This window comes from Nanorana parkeri, unplaced genomic scaffold, assembly GCF_000935625.1.
Source record: "Nanorana parkeri isolate BGI_ZX_2015 unplaced genomic scaffold, ASM93562v1 scaffold1765, whole genome shotgun sequence".
NCBI classification, from domain to species: Eukaryota; Metazoa; Chordata; class Amphibia; order Anura; family Dicroglossidae; genus Nanorana; species Nanorana parkeri.
The window spans coordinates 166840-190811 of record NW_017308033.1 but is presented as its reverse complement, the minus strand read 5'-3'; the positions used below and the strand labels follow the sequence as shown (position 1 = coordinate 190811).

The following is a 23972-nucleotide window of genomic DNA, read 5'->3' as shown; positions in this document are numbered from 1 at the left end:
GGGTGCCGGAGACGAGAGGGGTGCCAGAGACGAGAAGGGTGCCAGAGACGAGAGGGGTGCCAGTCCATAGGGTCGGGGGGAAAAAAAGATGACACCCCCCCCCTCAACTCATCCAGCTTCACACACCCTCGTCCCTTTTAGTAGATTGCATATGTGGCCACCATAAAGCAGAACAGAAATACAAAGCTACGCTCAGCTGATTCATGAGAACAGTTTCAACTCACGAAATAATTGTAATTCTGCTCAGCAAGTCTTGTGATCCCCGCACAGCCCTGCCACACTGCATAGGCAGGAGGGTGACACCAATATTCAATATTGCAACTTTGCAAGCTTCCGGTGTCACCTCTTATGTGAAAGAGCATCACCCCATTGGTGAGGACCTGATCTTCCCCCCTTATCCCTGCTTGGAACACATTAGATCAGAAGCACTTGATTGGTCCATAGCGTAGGACCGCCCCCTCTCTTTCTGTGCAGGGGATTCTGGGACGATAATTATAATGATGGTTTCCCGCAATGATACTAAAATAGATTAAAAGCTGAAACCAGACCAACAGCTGAGCACATGGACGGACTATAATGTATATTGGAGCTGATTTTTTATTTGTGTCCATACATTCCTGAGAGTTACACAGTTCTGACACACAGCACAACCCCTTCTGGCAGGGCAGGAGACCTGATTTTTCTCTGCTTCAGTTCAGTAACACTTACTGGTCTTGCCCCTCCCCCAGCCTGTGGCTGGATAGTGAAAGAAGGAGCAGCAGAGTGATGAGCTCGCCTTTATAAATAATCTACATTTAATGATGCAATCATGAATACTAAAGGGTGTTGTTTATATTTGTGGGGTTCCCCTTTAAGCTGCGGGTGCAGTGAATCGGTCAGTGTTCTGATAATTCCGGCCTGCCATATCCAAGGCGTGGTTGGCCCTGTCGGCACCACCAGGCTCCTTCAGTATTTCAGTACACGTTTGTGGAGCCGGGTGGTGCTGACAGGGCCACCTATGGCTTGAATTTTGAGCTGCGTACGGCAGGCTTACTCTACCTCTATACAAAAACGTCAGCCGAACAGAAACCGCAGCCAATCAGCTGCACTGTTTGAGTATTCAGGCGGGTGAATACAAATGCCAGTAGGGGAGGTTCATCCGTTCATCTTGTTTGCCATAGATTGGGGAATCGAGTGATTTCTGCATGTGTGTGGCCAGCTGTACAGATAATTCATTTCTTCTATCAGTGAAGAAGTCAGGGGGATCCCTACACTATCTGCTGCCTAGGGGAAGGGGGGGCCCGAGGGAGGGGGGGGCCGGGGGGGGGGGGGGGGGCGTCCCGTCCCGCTCACTGATGTCTCTGGTTGCCAGAAGGTGGGCATCTGTAGAAAGTAAATCAAGGCGACTGGACTTGCTGTATTGTTTATTTTTCCGGGTATACCATGACCAGGAGGAGTGAGAACCTTCACAGACACATCTGACCAGTCCCGGCCGTTGGGTTGTATGGACTGGCAACGCCATTTTGTTACATTGCACGTAGAGAGGGAATGATCTTTGCTCACACTTTTCAGCACCTGCTGTCCATCTCATTTGGACTTTCTTCTTTTCGGCAGTGCTCCAAGGCGTATTCCACGCAGTTCCTGGACACGTTTGATGCGCACAATATGGCGGTGGACGCTGTGCGGTGGAATCCGTTTCATCCCAAAGTCTTCATCACCTGCAGCTCAGACTGGACAGTGAAGATCTGGGAACAGAATGTGAAGTACGTACCATTCCAGCTGAATTCTCACCAAATGATCATTATATGGGAGAGTCGCTCTGCACCCCCGTCACATGATCATTATACGGAAAGTCGCTCTGCACCCCCGTCACATGATCATTATATGGAGAGTCGCTCTGCACCCCGTCACATGATCATTATACGGGAGAGTCGCTCTGCACCCCCATCACATGATCATTATACGGGAGGGTCGCTCTGCACCCCCGTCACATGATCATTATACGGGAGGGTCGCTCTGCACCCCCGTCACATGATCATTATACGGGAGGGTCGCTCTGCACCCCCGTCACATGATCATTATACGGGAGGGTCGCTCTGCACCCCCGTCACATGATCATTATACGGGAGGGTCGCTCTGCACCCCCGTCACATGATCATTATACGGGAGGGTCGCTCTGCACCCCCGTCACATGATCATTATACGGGAGGGTCGCTCTGCACCCCCGTCACATGATCATTATACGGGAGGGTCGCTCTGCACCCCCGTCACATGATCATTATACGGGAGGGTCGCTCTGCACCCCCGTCACATGATCATTATACGGGAGGGTCGCTCTGCACCCCCGTCACATGATCATTATACGGGAGGGTCGCTCTGCACCCCCGTCACATGATCATTATACGGGAGGGTCGCTCTGCACCCCCGTCACATGATCATTATACGGGAGGGTCGCTCTGCACCCCCGTCACATGATCATTATACGGGAGGGTCGCTCTGCACCCCCGTCACATGATCATTATACGGGAGGGTCGCTCTGCACCCCCGTCACATGATCATTATACGGGAGGGTCGCTCTGCACCCCCGTCACATGATCATTATACGGGAGGGTCGCTCTGCACCCCCGTCACATGATCATTATACGGGAGGGTCGCTCTGCACCCCCGTCACATGATCATTATACGGGAGGGTCGCTCTGCACCCCCGTCACATGATCATTATACGGGAGGGTCGCTCTGCACCCCCGTCACATGATCATTATACGGGAGGGTCGCTCTGCACCCCCGTCACATGATCATTATACGGGAGGGTCGCTCTGCACCCCCGTCACATGATCATTATACGGGAGGGTCGCTCTGCACCCCCGTCACATGATCATTATACGGGAGGGTCGCTCTGCACCCCCGTCACATGATCATTATACGGGAGGGTCGCTCTGCACCCCCGTCACATGATCATTATACGGGAGGGTCGCTCTGCACCCCCGTCACATGATCATTATACGGGAGGGTCGCTCTGCACCCCCGTCACATGATCATTATACGGGAGGGTCGCTCTGCACCCCCGTCACATGATCATTATACGGGAGGGTCGCTCTGCACCCCCGTCACATGATCATTATACGGGAGGGTCGCTCTGCACCCCCGTCACATGATCATTATACGGGAGGGTCGCTCTGCACCCCCGTCACATGATCATTATACGGGAGGGTCGCTCTGCACCCCCGTCACATGATCATTATACGGGAGGGTCGCTCTGCACCCCCGTCACATGATCATTATACGGGAGGGTCGCTCTGCACCCCCGTCACATGATCATTATACGGGAGGGTCGCTCTGCACCCCCGTCACATGATCATTATACGGGAGGGTCGCTCTGCACCCCCGTCACATGATCATTATACGGGAGGGTCGCTCTGCACCCCCGTCACATGATCATTATACGGGAGGGTCGCTCTGCACCCCCGTCACATGATCATTATACGGGAGGGTCGCTCTGCACCCCCGTCACATGATCATTATACGGGAGGGTCGCTCTGCACCCCCGTCACATGATCATTATACGGGAGGGTCGCTCTGCACCCCCGTCACATGATCATTATACGGGAGGGTCGCTCTGCACCCCCGTCACATGATCATTATACGGGAGGGTCGCTCTGCACCCCCGTCACATGATCATTATACGGGAGGGTCGCTCTGCACCCCCGTCACATGATCATTATACGGGAGGGTCGCTCTGCACCCCCGTCACATGATCATTATACGGGAGGGTCGCTCTGCACCCCCGTCACATGATCATTATACGGGAGGGTCGCTCTGCACCCCCGTCACATGATCATTATACGGGAGGGTCGCTCTGCACCCCCGTCACATGATCATTATACGGGAGGGTCGCTCTGCACCCCCGTCACATGATCATTATACGGGAGGGTCGCTCTGCACCCCCGTCACATGATCATTATACGGGAGGGTCGCTCTGCACCCCCGTCACATGATCATTATACGGGAGGGTCGCTCTGCACCCCCGTCACATGATCATTATACGGGAGGGTCGCTCTGCACCCCCGTCACATGATCATTATACGGGAGGGTCGCTCTGCACCCCCGTCACATGATCATTATACGGGAGGGTCGCTCTGCACCCCCGTCACATGATCATTATACGGGAGGGTCGCTCTGCACCCCCGTCACATGATCATTATACGGGAGGGTCGCTCTGCACCCCCGTCACATGATCATTATACGGGAGGGTCGCTCTGCACCCCCGTCACATGATCATTATACGGGAGGGTCGCTCTGCACCCCCGTCACATGATCATTATACGGGAGGGTCGCTCTGCACCCCCGTCACATGATCATTATACGGGAGGGTCGCTCTGCACCCCCGTCACATGATCATTATACGGGAGGGTCGCTCTGCACCCCCGTCACATGATCATTATACGGGAGGGTCGCTCTGCACCCCCGTCACATGATCATTATACGGGAGGGTCGCTCTGCACCCCCGTCACATGATCATTATACGGGAGGGTCGCTCTGCACCCCCGTCACATGATCATTATACGGGAGGGTCGCTCTGCACCCCCGTCACATGATCATTATACGGGAGGGTCGCTCTGCACCCCCGTCACATGATCATTATACGGGAGGGTCGCTCTGCACCCCCGTCACATGATCATTATACGGGAGGGTCGCTCTGCACCCCCGTCACATGATCATTATACGGGAGGGTCGCTCTGCACCCCCGTCACATGATCATTATACGGGAGGGTCGCTCTGCACCCCCGTCACATGATCATTATACGGGAGGGTCGCTCTGCACCCCCGTCACATGATCATTATACGGGAGGGTCGCTCTGCACCCCCGTCACATGATCATTATACGGGAGGGTCGCTCTGCACCCCCGTCACATGATCATTATACGGGAGGGTCGCTCTGCACCCCCGTCACATGATCATTATACGGGAGGGTCGCTCTGCACCCCCGTCACATGATCATTATACGGAGAGTCGCTCTGCACCCCCGTCACATGATCATTATACGGAGAGTCGCTCTGCACCCCCGTCACATGATCATTATATGGAGAGTCGCTCTGCACCCCCGTCACATGATCATTATACGGGAGGGTCGCTTTGCACCCCCGTCACATGATCATTATATGGGAGGGTTGCTCTGCACCCCCATCACATGAGCATTATACGGGAGGGTCGCTCTGCACCCCCATCACATGATTGATATAAAGGAGGGTCGCTCTGCACCCCCGTCACATGATCATTATACAGGAGGGTTGCTCTGCACCCCCGTCGCATGATCATTATATGGGAGAGTCGCTTTGCACCCCCGTCACATGATCATTATACGGGAGGGTCGCTCTGCACCCCCGTCACATGATCATTATACGGAGAGTCGCTCTGCACCCCCGTCACATGATCATTATACGGAGAGTCGCTCTGCACCCCCGTCACATGATCATTATACGGGAGGGTCGCTTTGCACCCCATCACATGATCATTATACGGGAGGGTTGCTCTGCACCCCCACCACATGAGCATTATACGGGAGGGTCGCTCTGCACCCCTGTCACATGATCATTATACGGGAGGGTCGCTCTGCACCCCCATCACATGATCATTATACGGGAGGGTCGCTCTGCACCCCCATCACATGATCATTATACGGGAGGGTCGCTCTGCACCCCCGTCACATGATCATTATACGGGAGAGTCGCTCTGCATCCCCATCACATGATCATTATACAGGAGGGATGTTCTGCACCCCCATCACATGATCATTATACAGGAGGGTCGTTCTGCACCCCCATCACATGACCATTATACGGGAGGGTCGCTCTGCCCGCCCGTCACATGATCATCATATGGGACAGGATACCAGGACAGGAAGTGGGGAAATCTCTCTAATGGAGCCCCAGGTAGGAGTAAAAACCCAACAGGAGTTCTAATCCTTCCCGAACCATCCAAAACATCAAAAGAAGGTTTTTGGCTTAAAATACTCTGTAACCACCTGAAGATTCTGATGTCCTCAGTGTCTAGGAAGGTAGAAGTCACCTCACCCAGGTCTCACCTCTGCTGCTCCATTAGTGGGGGGGTCCTCAGTGCTCATAGTGTGCTGTGCATCGTTCCCTCCAATTACTGACCCCTGACTTCCTCTTCCAGGACTCCCATGTTTGTGTTTGACCTGAACTCCGCTGTGGGGGACGTAGCCTGGGCGCCGTACTCCTCCACCATCTTCGCGGCTGTCACCACCGATGGCAAGGTAGGTTACCACGTCTATGCTGCTGATCTGTAATGTTCTGATGACTTCGGGACCCGAACATCCAATGTTTACACCAAGGAATCCAAGAAAATGGCGCTTTCTAGAGGAATTCCTACTGAAATAATGATCTGTTAGGGGGCATTAGAGTGTCAGCTCCTCTGTACAGAGACTGGGCAGGGGAGGCATTAGAGTGTAAGCTCCTCTGTACAGAGACTGATGTGACTGTAGGGGGGACATTAGAGTGTCAGCTCCTCTGTACAGAGACTGATGTGACTGTGGGGGGGCATTAGAGTGTCAGCTCCTCTGTACAGAGACTGATGTGACTGGCTCATTGTACAGCACTATGGTATATGTCAGCACTATATAAGCAGTGTGTAATGGGCTGGAGCTTCGGCGCACTGTGTTCAGGTGTCTCGGAGGTATCGCGGCACGGTGATGATTCAATAACGCAGTCTGGAATAATAATGAACAGTGAGGCTGGTGCGGCAGCTCATCCATCATGTCTGAGGCAGATGATTGTCTTCTGGCCTCCGGTAATATTTACACTTCCGTTATAAGACAATATCAGAGAATGGCGCGCTCGCCGGCCCGGGGGAAGATCACATTCTACCTCTCAGCTTCACTCTGTTATTCACCGGCAGGCTGAGAATCTGATTTCTGCCCTCCCTGTGGGTAGAGACGAGTCGGGACTCATCGCCGTCTCTGAGTTCTTCTCTTCACTTTGCTGCTTATTTAAAGTGTACCTGTCATGTGCTAATGTCGGGGAAACCAACAGGTTCACTTTAATGGCGGCCCCACAAGCTGTATATAATCGTCTTCCCTTCCCATGATCCTCCGGGAGCAAAAATAAAGCCTTCCAGGTATGGGCAGGATAGAACACACTCCCCTTTCTCCCATGTGATAGCACAGGTGTTTGGTGATTGGCCTTTCAGGAACCCAACACTGTCCCTTGGGGGCAGGTCAGGCGTCCTCAACCCGGTGTAAACCCCAAGTTGCAACTTAGAACATTTACAGGGCCAAGTCTCCTTACTCCCAAGTGGGGAGGAGGGGGGTATTGAGTGTACTGCTGATGGGGCAGCATTAAAGTGAACCTGCTTCTTTGCTTTGTATTGTCAAAGCACAGGTCCTCGTTCGTTAAATGAGAGCAGCTGTTGTTAAATTGTTTAAAGACCGGACTGTCAGCCGAAAATCTGGGTCTGAACGTGTGAATTGTGGCCGTCAGCGACTAGTCAATGTAAGGGCAGAACGGGGGAGGGGCAAGACTGGTACAAGACTACAGAAGGGTAACAGCGCATCAAATGACTGCAGATCTTAATCGGGGATCCTCTCATATGATCTCTGAGCGCACTGTTCGCCGTACTCTGCATTGTATGGGATATGGAAGCCGGAGGCCGGTTCCAACACCTTTGCTGTCTGCAGGTAACAAGATAAAAGGTCTCCAATTCGCACAGGAACACAAGGATTGGACGGTCGAGCGTTGGAAAAAAGTAATGCGGTCCGATGAATCACGTTTCCAGTTGCATCATGCAAATGGCAGAGTGAGATGTCGCTCTGCACCCCCGTCACATGATCATTATACGGAGAGTCGCTCTGCACCCCCGTCACATGATCATTATACGGAGAGTCGCTCTGCACCCCCGTCACATGATCATTATACGGAGAGTCGCTCTGCACCCCCGTCACATGATCATTATACGGAGAGTCGCTCTGCACCCCCGTCACATGATCATTATACGGGAGGGTCGCTTTGCACCCCATCACATGATCATTATACGGGAGGGTTGCTCTGCACCCCCACCACATGAGCATTATACGGGAGGGTCGCTCTGCACCCCTGTCACATGATCATTATACGGGAGGGTCGCTCTGCACCCCCGTCACATGATCATTATACGGGAGGGTCGCTCTGCACCCCCGTCACATGATCATTATACGGGAGAGTCGCTCTGCATCCCCATCACATGATCATTATACAGGAGGGATGTTCTGCACCCCCATCACATGATCATTATACAGGAGGGTCGTTCTGCACCCCCATCACATGACCATTATACGGGAGGGTCGCTCTGCCCGCCCGTCACATGATCATCATATGGGACAGGATACCAGGACAGGAAGTGGGGAAATCTCTCTAATGGAGCCCCAGGTAGGAGTAAAAACCCAACAGGAGTTCTAATCCTTCCCGAACCATCCAAAACATCAAAAGAAGGTTTTTGGCTTAAAATACTCTGTAACCACCTGAAGATTCTGATGTCCTCAGTGTCTAGGAAGGTAGAAGTCACCTCACCCAGGTCTCACCTCTGCTGCTCCATTAGTGGGGGGGTCCTCAGTGCTCATAGTGTGCTGTGCATCGTTCCCTCCAATTACTGACCCCTGACTTCCTCTTCCAGGACTCCCATGTTTGTGTTTGACCTGAACTCCGCTGTGGGGGACGTAGCCTGGGCGCCGTACTCCTCCACCATCTTCGCGGCTGTCACCACCGATGGCAAGGTAGGTTACCACGTCTATGCTGCTGATCTGTAATGTTCTGATGACTTCGGGACCCGAACATCCAATGTTTACACCAAGGAATCCAAGAAAATGGCGCTTTCTAGAGGAATTCCTACTGAAATAATGATCTGTTAGGGGGCATTAGAGTGTCAGCTCCTCTGTACAGAGACTGGGCAGGGGAGGCATTAGAGTGTAAGCTCCTCTGTACAGAGACTGATGTGACTGTAGGGGGGACATTAGAGTGTCAGCTCCTCTGTACAGAGACTGATGTGACTGTGGGGGGGCATTAGAGTGTCAGCTCCTCTGTACAGAGACTGATGTGACTGGCTCATTGTACAGCACTATGGTATATGTCAGCACTATATAAGCAGTGTGTAATGGGCTGGAGCTTCGGCGCACTGTGTTCAGGTGTCTCGGAGGTATCGCGGCACGGTGATGATTCAATAACGCAGTCTGGAATAATAATGAACAGTGAGGCTGGTGCGGCAGCTCATCCATCATGTCTGAGGCAGATGATTGTCTTCTGGCCTCCGGTAATATTTACACTTCCGTTATAAGACAATATCAGAGAATGGCGCGCTCGCCGGCCCGGGGGAAGATCACATTCTACCTCTCAGCTTCACTGGAGGGTCGCTCTGCACCCCCGTCACATGATCATTATACGGAGAGTCGCTCTGCACCCCCGTCACATGATCATTATACGGAGAGTCGCTCTGCACCCCCGTCACATGATCATTATACGGAGAGTCGCTCTGCACCCCCGTCACATGATCATTATACGGGAGGGTCGCTCTGCCCCCCCCTCACATGATCATTATACGGGAGGGTCGCTCTGCACCCCCGTCACATGATCATTATACGGGAGGGTCGCTCTGCACCCCCATCACATGATCATTATACGGGAGGGTCGCTCTGCACCCCCATCACATGATCATTATACGGGAGGGTCGCTCTGCACCCCCGTCACATGATCATTATACGGGAGAGTCGCTCTGCATCCCCATCACATGATCATTATACAGGAGGGATGTTCTGCACCCCCATCACATGATCATTATACAGGAGGGTCGTTCTGCACCCCCATCACATGACCATTATACGGGAGGGTCGCTCTGCCCGCCCGTCACATGATCATCATATGGGACAGGATACCAGGACAGGAAGTGGGGAAATCTCTCTAATGGAGCCCCAGGTAGGAGTAAAAACCCAACAGGAGTTCTAATCCTTCCCGAACCATCCAAAACATCAAAAGAAGGTTTTTGGCTTAAAATACTCTGTAACCACCTGAAGATTCTGATGTCCTCAGTGTCTAGGAAGGTAGAAGTCACCTCACCCAGGTCTCACCTCTGCTGCTCCATTAGTGGGGGGGTCCTCAGTGCTCATAGTGTGCTGTGCATCGTTCCCTCCAATTACTGACCCCTGACTTCCTCTTCCAGGACTCCCATGTTTGTGTTTGACCTGAACTCCGCTGTGGGGGACGTAGCCTGGGCGCCGTACTCCTCCACCATCTTCGCGGCTGTCACCACCGATGGCAAGGTAGGTTACCACGTCTATGCTGCTGATCTGTAATGTTCTGATGACTTCGGGACCCGAACATCCAATGTTTACACCAAGGAATCCAAGAAAATGGCGCTTTCTAGAGGAATTCCTACTGAAATAATGATCTGTTAGGGGGCATTAGAGTGTCAGCTCCTCTGTACAGAGACTGGGCAGGGGAGGCATTAGAGTGTAAGCTCCTCTGTACAGAGACTGATGTGACTGTAGGGGGGACATTAGAGTGTCAGCTCCTCTGTACAGAGACTGATGTGACTGTGGGGGGGCATTAGAGTGTCAGCTCCTCTGTACAGAGACTGATGTGACTGGCTCATTGTACAGCACTATGGTATATGTCAGCACTATATAAGCAGTGTGTAATGGGCTGGAGCTTCGGCGCACTGTGTTCAGGTGTCTCGGAGGTATCGCGGCACGGTGATGATTCAATAACGCAGTCTGGAATAATAATGAACAGTGAGGCTGGTGCGGCAGCTCATCCATCATGTCTGAGGCAGATGATTGTCTTCTGGCCTCCGGTAATATTTACACTTCCGTTATAAGACAATATCAGAGAATGGCGCGCTCGCCGGCCCGGGGGAAGATCACATTCTACCTCTCAGCTTCACTCTGTTATTCACCGGCAGGCTGAGAATCTGATTTCTGCCCTCCCTGTGGGTAGAGACGAGTCGGGACTCATCGCCGTCTCTGAGTTCTTCTCTTCACTTTGCTGCTTATTTAAAGTGTACCTGTCATGTGCTAATGTCGGGGAAACCAACAGGTTCACTTTAATGGCGGCCCCACAAGCTGTATATAATCGTCTTCCCTTCCCATGATCCTCCGGGAGCAAAAATAAAGCCTTCCAGGTATGGGCAGGATAGAACACACTCCCCTTTCTCCCATGTGATAGCACAGGTGTTTGGTGATTGGCCTTTCAGGAACCCAACACTGTCCCTTGGGGGCAGGTCAGGCGTCCTCAACCCGGTGTAAACCCCAAGTTGCAACTTAGAACATTTACAGGGCCAAGTCTCCTTACTCCCAAGTGGGGAGGAGGGGGGTATTGAGTGTACTGCTGATGGGGCAGCATTAAAGTGAACCTGCTTCTTTGCTTTGTATTGTCAAAGCACAGGTCCTCGTTCGTTAAATGAGAGCAGCTGTTGTTAAATTGTTTAAAGACCGGACTGTCAGCCGAAAATCTGGGTCTGAACGTGTGAATTGTGGCCGTCAGCGACTAGTCAATGTAAGGGCAGAACGGGGGAGGGGCAAGACTGGTACAAGACTACAGAAGGGTAACAGCGCATCAAATGACTGCAGATCTTAATCGGGGATCCTCTCATATGATCTCTGAGCGCACTGTTCGCCGTACTCTGCATTGTATGGGATATGGAAGCCGGAGGCCGGTTCCAACACCTTTGCTGTCTGCAGGTAACAAGATAAAAGGTCTCCAATTCGCACAGGAACACAAGGATTGGACAGTCGAGCATTGGAAAAAAGTAATGCGGTCCGATGAATCACGTTTCCAGTTGCATCATGCAGATGGCAGAGTGAGAATTTGGCGGGAACAGCATGAAAGCATGCACCCCACATGCATGAGTACAGCCCTTCAAGCTGGTGGGGGCGGTGTTATGGTTTGGGGCGTGTTTTCCTGGCATGATTTGGGCCCTTTAATTCGTGTGGAACAACGTCTGAATAGCACAACATACCAAAGTATCGTCGCTGATCAAGTTCATCATGTTGATGGCGTATCCCAATGGAGATGGCTTCTTCCAACAAGACAATGACACGGTGCTCATATTGTGCAGGGGTGGTTTCAGGAACACGAGGGAGACTTTATCTTGCTTAGGTGGCCCCAACAATCACCAGATCTCAATCCAATTGCAGCATTTGTGGGACGAAGTTGAAAGAGCCAATCAGGCAGCTCGTTCCACAACCATCAAATCTCACGGAACTGGACAGCGCTATTCATCAGGCATGGCGTCAGATTCCTCGCATCACCTTTCACCATCTCGCGGAGTCAATGCCAAGAAGAATCGCCGCAGTATTGAAGGCAAAAGGTGGCCCAACGAAGTACTGATAGGGTGGTCATAATAATCTGGCCACTTAGTGTATATGTATAATAATAGTGTGTGACTGTGGAGGGGACATAGTACAGAGACTGATGTGACTGGCTCAGTGTCCTCTGTACAGCACTGTGGTATATGTCAGAGCTATATAAATGTATAATGATAATAATAATAGTGTGTGACTGTGGTGGAACATTAGAGGCTATGAAATCTGCCTGCTGTCAATCACAAGGCAGCTGGACCGGATGGGGAACTAGTCTCTCAGAGTTCCCTATTACTCTGCTCACCCGCAGTAGAAGTCCTCGGCCGCTGTGCCTATCTGTGTGACTGTGGTAGTGACCGGGGAGCTCAGTGACGCTGAGCCTGTGATTTTGTCGTAGTCACTCTTTATGAATTCCAGGGATTGAGTCTTAATGTATTGTCAGTCAAGCAGTGGAGGGGCCAAGCTGGTCGCTATTTTTGGGCGCGTCCCTAGGACATCGGTTGCTCTTAATCCGACCATGACCTGCAGCAAAATAGTCGTGGCATCAGAACCTGGAAAGTTGAGTCTACAGTCCCATAACTATACCAGCCTTATTTCTTCTTCCGTATAGTGCTGCAAAAGCAAAGTGCAGAATCGGTAACATCTTAATGTTTTGATACAGGATTTTGTTGTGTGCGGAGCTCTCCTTTAGGGGAGAGACCACCCCCCCCCCATGTTGTTTCAGCGGTTGTATAACCTCCTTTGTTTTGTCCTTCCTACGATTGGAGCGATGGCGATTTTCAGGGGCGAGCGTATCGGTATTCGGAGCGTTGTGAAGTGTCGGAATTGTCTGCTTTGTGGCCGGCGGTCCTGGAAGGATTTTGGCGCTGTAATTCGTCATGTTGTGGCGTCAGCTGGGCTCTCGGCCTGCCATCTCCTCTTTGTCCTCGGGGAGGTTTTCATTACTCACAAGGAGGTCATTGTTCAGACGCTCCGCTCTGACACAGGCTTATGGAGAGGCATTATCTGCAGCCTGGGAACTTTCCACCTCTCCTCCGGCCCTGACAGCCCTCACCACTTGGTGCTGGTCACATGACCCTGCAAGATCATGGGGGGGCTATCGGCGGAAGGGTCACAGGGCACCTACATGGCAGCACTGCACAAAGCCAACGATCTGTATACAGATAATTCTAGAGGAGGAGCCACCGCACAGCGAAATATATTTTTAACAGATACAAAGAATATAAATCCACTTTGTGTGCACCAAATGCCTGTACAAAGACGGATATTATCTTGTTAAAGTAGCAGTGGCATCATCACTGTGCTGTACATGGCCTGTGCAGAGCTGTGGGAGGGGCCAAGCAGGCCCCACCCACTACAGAAAACTACAGGAGGGTGGGCGGAGACAAGACCAGTCACCCTGCACAAGGAGAGAGAGAGCAGGAGTGACCGGTCTTTATTACAGGAGGGGGCGGAGACAAGACCAGTCACCCGGCACAAGAAGAGAGAGCAGCAATGACCGGTCTTTATTACAGGAGGGGGCGGAGACAATACCAGTCACCCTGTACAAGAAGAGAGAGCAGCAGTGACCGGTCTTTATTACTGGAAGGGGCGGAGACAAGACCAGTCACCCTGCCCAAGGAGAGAGAGCGGCAGCGAGTGGTCTTTATTACAGGAGGGGGCGGAGACCAGACCGGTCACCCTGTACAAGGAGAGAGAACATCAGTGAGCTGTCTTTATTACAGGAAGCTCCAAGTCTCACACTGGATGACTGCGCAGATCTGGAAGAAATACACAAAGCTCCCCGAAGAACACACACGACTCTTGTATGAGGACAATACTTACTGATCCCGGAGTTCAGCTTTTTTTTAATGTCATTTCAAAAGTAATTTTTAAAACTGCAGCTTTCAGTAAAATAATCCCCTAGTGATCCTGCCATGAGGATCCTTGTTTAGGCACTTCCTGTTATAGGGTGACAACATTCTGTCCTTGTCCCCTGATTGTTCTCCTGCGTTGTCACCCCGTCACATGCTCTCCCAATAGAGACTACAAGGTACACTGCTGACACTCTCTGGAAACCTCCCTGCGAAATGCCATGCAGCCAGAAATACAGCATACACACAGCGGTACAATGAGGGATACTAGAGGTAGGATTTGGTGACAGGATCTGCTTTCACTTTAAGTACTTGGTCAGTCCGGAGCATTCCTTTAGGACCCATTCATGGCCTATGCATTGTGCTGACGCACTGCAGACACTCACATTACCGCAGTGTGTAGCAATGCACCTTCTGCATGTTGGAACGCTGCTTTCCTTGGTCCCATCGTATTGATGAGGTGTGAGCTATGGAGGAGCTGATTGATCTCATTGATGCTATTATTATTATCATTATTATCATTATTATTATTATACAGGATCTATATAGCGCCAATAGTTTGTGCAGTGCTGTACAATATAAGGAAGACATTACAATCACAATACAATTCAAGACAAGATGGTAAGGAGGGCCCCGCCCCTGAGGGCTTACAATCTAAGAGGGAGGGTCCAGTGATACATGAGGAGGGAGCTGTGTGGGGATGAATATGCCAATACCTGGACCACTGCTTACCGTGAACCTCATTCATCCCCTCTCTGCATGTAAGGGGAAGGACCTGACCCTACACCATAGAACCTGGTCCTTCCAGCAGATCTTTAAGACTCTCCTATGCCCCGAGGGTGGTGAGGATTTACCCTCTCGCCTGAATTTCAAGTAGATCCACTTCCTGTCTTGCACTACTTTTGATCCAGCGCTCTTCTCTTTATACCTCGGTAGATCCCACGTTCCCCTCTCTCCGTGTCTCCCAACCTGAAAAAGGGAATTTCAGGGAGGTGCCCCTCTCATTTCAGGGAGGTGCCCTCTGCCCCCCACCCCCCCTACCACTCCCACTCCATTCCTACACCACTCCCACTCCATTCCTACACCACTCCCACTCCATTTCTACACCACTCCCACTCCATTCCCACACCAGTCCATTCCCACACCACTCCCACGCCACTTCCATTCCATTCCTACACCACTCCCACTCCATTCCTACACCACTCCCCCTCCATTCCTACACCACTCCCACTCCATTCCTACACCACTCCCCCTCCATTCCTACACCACTCCCACTCCATTCCTACACCACTCCCCCTCCATTCCTACACCACTCCCACTCCATTCCTACACCACTCCCCCTCCATTCCTACACCACTCCCACTCCATTCCTACACCACTCCCCCTCCATTCCTACACCACTCCCACTCCATTCCTACACCACTCCCCCTCCATTCCTACACCACTCCCACTCCATTCCTACACCACTCCCCCTCCATTCCTACACCACTCCCACTCCATTCCTACACCACTCCCCCTCCATTCCTACACCACTCCCACTCCATTCCTACACCACTCCCCCTCCATTCCTACACCACTCCCACTCCATTCCTACACCACTCCCCCTCCATTCCTACACCACTCCCACTCCATTCCTACACCACTCCCCCTCCATTCCTACACCACTCCCACTCCATTCCTACACCACTCCCCCTCCATTCCTACACCACTCCCACTCCATTCCTACACCACTCCCCCTCCATTCCTACACCACTCCCCCTCCAATCCTACACCACTCCCACTCCATTCCCACACCACTTCATTCCTACACCACTCCCACTCCAATCCTTCCCACTGACTACCAATGTGAGGTGCTTTCTTCATCCCACGGACCATCAATGTGAGGTGCATTCTTCATCCCACTGACCACCAATGTGAGGTGCATTCTTCATCCCACGGACCACCAATGTGAGGTGCATTCTTCATCCCACTGACCACCAATGTGAGGTGCATTCTTCATCCCACTGACCACCAATGTGAGGGGCATTCTTAATCCCACTGACCATCGTTGTAGCTGTATATGAACGTGGTTCCCCCTTGATAAACAGTCTGTGTCTGGAATCTGTTTGACCTCTGTTCTCTGCCACATACTCACTACCTTGTACCCTTCACCATGTGCATCATATCCTGGGACACAACCAGTGGCAGCAGACCGTGTTTTATGTCACAACCCTTAAGAATCTCTCTTGGGGTCTGGTCAGTGGCACACCTAGAAGGGGATGGTGGAAGCACTTCACACCAGGTACAGCTATTGACAGGATGCCGTATGAGTGTAATCACCTTCTAAAGGAACGGGGAATTGTTCCCACTGACTCCCAGTGTAATCTCCTCCCACTGATCACTAATGTAAGGAGTCAGTGGGAAGAAGAATGCGCCTTATATTTGTGGTCTGACCACCAATGTTAGAGAAGCTCCCAGTGTGCAGTGAAATCAGAGGTCATTAATCTGAATCCAGGAGAAGAGCCGGTACAACTGTGCGGGACTAAAGGGAAGGCCGGAGTTCAGCTTTGAGCCTGGACATCTTAGGTCACATGGTTTGTGGCTACTTGGAGTATTGTGGTGTTTGACGTCATTAGAGACTTTTTAAAGCCATATTGTTTCATGCAGAGCCGGTCTGGGAGATCTCCAGAGAGATAAGAGGATCAGTAAGCCGCGGCCATTATCGGCTTTATTCAGTAAAGGGTTTTATTCTGCCGTGCTGGTTCTTCAGCGGAACGTGTAGCATTTCACTGATATTGCTGATATACATCTGAAAGAATTCAATGTTATCAATGAGGGGCTCATGTATCAAGCCGGGAGGATGCCACGGCATTACCGCCACCAGAGGGTGCCGAGGAGCACTGGAAAGTCTACACTTATGTGATCTATATGTAAGAGATTGTAATTATATACAATACCTGTACAAGAAACAAGGTTTTTACACCACAGGATAATGATGGTGGTGATCGTATAATGATAATGGTGGTAGTGGTGATGATGATGATCGTGATGGGTGTGGTGGAGATAATGATGATGGTAGTAGTGGTGGTGGTATTGGTGGTGAAGGGTGTGGTGGAGATAATGATGGTGGTGGTGATGGGTGTGGTGGAGATAATGATGGTGGTGGTGATGGGTGTGGTGGAGATAATGATGATGATGGTATTGGTGGTGGTATTGGTGGTGACGGGTGTGGTGGAGATAATGATGGTGGTGACGGGTGTGGTGGAGATAATGATGATGGTAGTGGTGGTGATGGGTGTGGTGGAGATAATAATAATGATGATGATGATGGTAGTGGTGGTGATGGGTGTGGTGGAGATAATGATGATGATAGTAGTGGTGGTGATGGGGGTGGTGGAGATAATGATGATGATGATGATAGTAGTGGTGGTGATGGGTGTGGTGGAGATAATGATGATGATGATAGTAGTGGCGGTGATGGGTGTGGTGGAGATGATGATGATGGTGATAGTAGTGGTGGTGATGGGGGTGGTGGAGATAATGATGGTGGTAGTGGTGATGGGTGTGGTGGAGATAATGATGATGATAGTAGTGGTGGTGATGGGTGTGGTGGAGATAATGATGATGATAGTGATAGTAGTGGTGGTGATGGGTGTGGTGGAGATAATGATGGTGGTAGTATTGGTGGTATATGTGTGGTGGAGATAATGATGATGATGATGGTGGTGTTGGGTGTGGTGGAGATAATGATGGTGGTAGTGGTGATGGGTGTGGTGGAGATAATGATGGTGATGGCGGTGGTGTTATTGGTGGTGATGGGTGTGGTGGAGATAATGATGGTGGTAGTGGTTATGGGTGTGGTGGAGATAATGATGATGATAGTAGTGGTGGTGATGGGTGTGGTGGAGATAATGATGATGATAGTGATAGTAGTGGTGGTGATGGGTGTGGTGGAGATAATGATGGTGGTAGTATTGGTGGTATATGTGTGGTGGAGATAATGATGATGATGATGGTGGTGTTGGGTGTGGTGGAGATAATGATGGTGGTAGTGGTGATGGGTGTGGTGGAGATAATGATGGTGGTATGATTGGTGGTGATGGGTATGGTGGAGATAATAATGATGATGATGGTAGTGATGGGTGTGGTGGAGATAATGATGATGGTGCTGGTAGTGGCGATAATGATGAAGATGGTGGTGGTGACAAGGACGACGTCTGTATCAATTATAAGGAATACTGCGGTGAGGTTTCAGCTATTATTATTATTCTGTAGAAGTAATCACACGTGAGCAGACGGGGAATCACATAATGGTGGGAGGTCCCTGACAGGAAATACAGGAAGAGACGTGAAGGACGAGCACTCACTTTGTACAAAGGACCAGCCACGTCTGTTTCTAAAACCTCTACTAATGCTGCACACGAGGAAGTTCAAGGACACTATTAGCAATCCTGTATGTGGATGTATGACCTAGAAGCAAGTAAAATAATGCGCTGCTTTGACTTGCCTCTGGGCTGCTTTGACTTGCCTCTGGGCTGCTCCTGAATTGCTTTGCATACGACTTGACGCAAATAGGCAAATGTACACAAGATTTAAAAAAAATTAATCTAAACGTCAGAAACAGATTCTTACAACAGAAGACATTGAGGGGAATTTATCAAAACTGGAGCAGCTGTGCATGGCAACCAATCAGCTTCTCTCTTTCATTTTCAAATCTTAACTGGCCAAACTGAAGAGAGAAGCTGATTGGTTGCCATGCACAGCTGCTCCAGATTTTGTCTGCTCCAGTTTTGATAAATTCCCCCCATTGTATACTCACCTTGTCTTTTACCTTCCCTATGTACCAAATCTGCAGTCTCTGTAAGATTCTTATGCATTCCACACTTCTGGAACCCGCTGTGCTCTGGGGTTCCTTCCTCTGTTCCCTACGTTCTTACATGACACAGCATATGACATGGGATCAGAGGAAGGAACCACAGTGCAGCGTCTGACAGAACACCTTCCCCTATGTTATGGCGATAAGGGGGGGGTTTCTGTTGTCTAGCAGTTGACAACTCTGACAACACTACTTGGGATTTCAGTGCAGCAGAGGCCACGTTGTCAGCTCAATACAGGAAGTTAGGAACTTGCTGGATTTCTGGTGGATAGACACGTATCTTTCTGTCAATCAGCAGGGAAAGCCAACACTCAAAGGTCGGCCATACGCCCATCTCTTCGGTAATAGGAGCTCGTCAGCGCCCCCCATGTGTAGCTGGCAGCACTCCAATCATAAACCTTTATTGTTGCATTGCAATCCACCCAGAGCCTCCTCCTGCTGACGCGTTTCAGCCAGACCGGGCTTAATCAAGAGTCGTATTTTCTTGTTCTTGCATCATTTTTAAAGGGATACAACATGGGAGATGTACGTGTATTGCAGAGATGTACTGTGTGTTTTTATGACCTAGTTTAAACCGGGGCAAGGCAACCTCCGGCACTCCAGCTGTGGTCAAACTACAGCTCCCATCATGCCTATGCCTCTGGCAGTCATGCCTGTGGCTGTCAGTCTTGCAATGTCTCATGGGATTTGTAGTTCTACAACAAGGTTCCCTCCCCTGATTCAAACTATTCACATTCCAAAAACATATCTGAAAAAAAAACTACCGTTACCGTTTACCAGCCGGCAGCTCCGTACCCACAAATCCTTGCCCTCCCCCCAGCACACGCACCCCATTAGGTATGCCCTCCCAATTCAGTTTCTGACCTTTATGCGTTGCAGAAATGCGGCCAAGCAGAAAATGAAGTAGAAATGTAATCCGGCGCTTTGCCGGTGAAGTGCTTGTTTTTATTTCATGAACACGCTCAGACTCTTCATCATCATTACGCCATCAGATCCATCAGCGCTCCACTGCGTCCGTCTGGGGACCGATCAATAGGAGCTTAAGTGCTGATTACAAGGAGAGCAGTTACTGAGGTCAGAGGTCACACAGTACAGACGGGTCACCTTGATACTTAACCTGTATCCTCCGGCGTCCCGCAGAACCTCAATAAACCGCTCATTTCTGCCGAACTGCTAAACACATTCAACGAAGATCGGATAAACACTCATTAAAGGAAAATGCTTTATGTGTTTAATTTCTTGGAAGTGAGCAACGTAACGACTTCTGCGGAGATCAGTTCATGAATAAAATACATTCCGTCTATGAGCATTAGCAGTAATAATAATAAGGGCGACCGCTGGGCGTACGTACAATAGGCTGATGAACTGCTCATATACCGGAGATCCCCAAAGTCTGCGCAGCTTTGCTTCAAATCCTCAACTCCAGGCAGATATGTAAAGCAGAAAATAAGACAAAATCAGATCACAATATAATAATGTCGGGATAATGTCAGCGGGTTTTATACTAATCAATGTCTCAGCAATCAGGTTTCCTAAAATAATTGTTAGGGATATAAACTAATATCAATAATAATAGTGCCGCCAGTTGTCACTAAAATGGCAACAATGTATCTAAGAATTTTTCACACATACCCTGTTTCCCCGAAAATAAGACCTACCCCGAAAATAAGACCTAGTTGTGACTATTCCCAGGGCCGGTGGTGGCATAAGGGGGAACCTGAAGAGCCGCGGTAGAGAATCAGCGGTGCCAACGAAGCCAGCGCTAGAAGAAGCGAGGCGGCAGCGGAGGGAGCAGAGCCGCATAAGCCGATGCCTCCTCTATCGCGCCGGCTCCTGTCACAGGCGGGGGGATGGAAAATGCACTCCGCCTGTGAGGAGTCGATAGTGAAAGTGCGCTCCGCTCATTCTGGCCAGCGATTGGTTAGCAAATTGCTCTTGGAAAGGTACGGCTCCCCCGATTGCCCCGATCACCATATGTTTGTACATGAATACATGTAGACTGTTGTACATGAATAAGTGTGGATTGTTGTGCATTAAAAAAATTAAAAATAAGACCTCCCCCGAAAATAAGACCTAGTGTGTTTTTTTGAGCCCAAAAAATATAAGAGTGTCTTATTTTCGGGGAAACACGGTAATAACATTCTTCTTTATAATCGGTAAGAATTGACAAAACCCATATGAAAAACAAGTACCTGAGTTCTTTTAGAGTCGGAGGTACTATGAACCTGGCAAGGGTTAAAATAACAGTCTCCGTGATGATTTAATAATACTGAATTTAATAATACCATCAAGTACAATTATTCTCTTTGTCTTAATAAAACATCAACTAATGTAATCAATAGAAGCTACAAAATCTCAGTTTGATAATAATTGTAATATTCCAATAGCACAAATGCAACGTCTATTATCCAGGTATTTAAATACAATCATGTAACAACTTTTACTGAGAATAAAGGATGATTTAAACCCTCACATTTTTGTGCATATACCTACTGCTAGCAAGCAGTAGATATATGCAAAAACATTAAAGGAGATCTATGAGGTGCGTGATTTCCACTCGTCCTCATAGTTAGAGTTGATGTGTGACAAAGAAGCTGTCACAGGTCGGCTCTATTGATTGGGAAATGAGAAGAAACATGCAGCCAATCCGCTCACTTCCCGATCGTCTCCCTGTAGAGAGCGGTGACTGACAGTCACCGCTCCCCGCAGGGATTCCCCTTCCCCTCTCCGATCTTCCAGCTCTGAGGGGAGGAACGAACGGGGAAGGGGCGGGCACAGCTGGCTCTACCTCTAGATATGCAGTATTGTCGGGATCCGTCCTGGCTGCGACACTCTCAGTATACCGTGAGCAATAGCCCACTATATGCTGAGCTTTTGGTCACGGGAGGAGATTAGTACATATTCTCCCGTGATCCTAAAGAGAACTATGGGGAAAAACACTTACCCCATAGTTCTCTTCTAAAAAAGAAAAGCAAAAGTTATCAAACAGGTTAAAACTTACCTATGTCTCCGCTGCGCTCTCCCATCTGAAGATCTGAAGATTCTTGGGCGGCCGAAAAGGATGATAGGCCGGGCACAGTTCAGATCTTCGGCCAGAGAAGAGGAGAGGCGCAAGGTAAGTCAATGCAGCAGCGTGCACCCGAGGTCAGGATGTGCCAGGAAGAGAGTGCAGTCCGCGCTGGATCAGAGACCAGCACCAGCACTGGAGGAACTCCTGAGAACTACAGGAAAGAAGATGATCAGATCAAGAAGCATCATTTAGGGTAAGTCCGTACATTAGCATTGGGGTGGGGGATTTGCCTTTAATGTCACTTTAAGCCTACACCACCGGCATCTATTCATTAATAGGTAAAACAGAGGCGAGATTCATATTGGTCCGGTATCATTATAAAGGAGATCAGCGAATGACTAGAAACAGAATGAACCATATTCTTATGTAACCCTGACCCAATCTTCTTCTGCAGGAAGAAGTTAAAGACTGGCGTTATGCCAACCTCACGTTTCAATGGAAACATTTATTCATTTAACTCCTTTTAAATGAAATGGACATTCAAGGAAAAATTATACAATATTAATATATATTTTATTAGGCAAAATGATACATTACCCACAACTCAAAGTTAAGCAGAGATGTAATACTTCTAGGCTTTATGGTCTGATGGAGGGTTGATGGTGCAAGCAGGACCGCCTCCATCCAGAGAGATAGGACCCCCTCCATCCGGGGAGATAGGACCCCCTCCATCCGGGGAGATAGGACCCCCTCCATCAGGGGAGATAGGACCCCCTCCATCCGGGGAGATAGGACCCCCTCTATCCGGAGAGATGGGACCCCCTCTATCCGGAGAGATGGGACCCCCTCCATGCGGAGAGATGGGACCCCCTCCATGCGGAGAGATGGGACCCCCTCCATGCGGAGAGATGGGACCCCCTCCATCCGGAGAGATGGGACCCCCTCCATCCGGAGATATAGGACCCCCTTCTCCATTTCTTAACCCTTATTTACACTATATCTTTCCCTTATCTTGAGAACTGCCTATGGGAGTTCCTGTCGGCTGCTACTAGCATCTGCTTGGTAGATTGACTTATTCATCAACCGGGTGTATGCACAAGCAATAATGTTACCTGCCCTGCGGGTGGCGCTCTGGTACTACCAATTCTGATTTTACATGTTTTTAAATTATTTAGGGACAGAAATCAATTTATCTATAAGGTGAGAGGTGTATCAGAATCCTCTGAATTATTGTTCCCTCATTGATATGTTATATTTTATACCCCTACAGATATTAGTCATAGATCTATTGAGAGGTATATGAATAGGAGGTATGAGTTATGATTTGCAACTGTGCCATATAGATGCACCGATATATCGTCCGCCGAAACATATCGGTCGAAAAATGGCACTTTTGACAACATGCCAAAGTGTTATTTTTTGGGTCAAAATGGCGGCGCATCCCTGGTTTCTCTCCTCCCCGCTGGGCGCTGCTCTGTGTCCCAGCTGGGAGTAGAGAAACTGTCACAGGAAGCCAAGCGGTGCGGTAGGAGAAGAGCGCTGTCAGCGGCCGGTGTCTCTCCTCCCCGCACCATTCAGCCTCCTGTCACAGATCAGGAGAGCGGCGGTGTGGGGGCGGAGACAGCTGTCAGTGCTGTCACAGGAGGCCGGGCCGACGGTGCGGTGGAGGAGTCACCTGTCAGATCGAGCTCTCTGCTGTATCCTGAAAAGGGGTGGCAAACATTGTGCCATGCCACTCTGCCTACTGCTCCTCAACGTAACCCATAGAGTTGCCACCTGAGGCAACAGCCTCAAGCTGCCTCATTATAGCCCTGGACAGCCCTGGTCACACCTGTGCACCCCCCCCCTGAATTGCGAGTTTCTTCTCCCTGCAGGTTTCTTCTCCCTGCAGGTGTTGTTTTATTTTTTAATTCAGTCTCAAACCACAAAGCTGTG

At 50.2% G+C, this 23972-nt stretch overlaps 1 protein-coding gene across 1 annotated transcript in view; it reads left to right on the top strand.

The window, feature by feature from the left end:
* Positions 1 to 23972, top strand: part of DNAI1 (dynein axonemal intermediate chain 1) — a 140556-nt gene that overhangs the window by 57242 nt on the left and 59342 nt on the right. Inside the window, exons 19-20 of the mRNA XM_018571473.1 lie at positions 1594 to 1742; positions 6154 to 6253. Of these exons, the coding sequence (XP_018426975.1) occupies positions 1594 to 1742; positions 6154 to 6253 (249 nt within the window). The remainder of the gene's footprint in view (positions 1 to 1593; positions 1743 to 6153; positions 6254 to 23972) is intronic.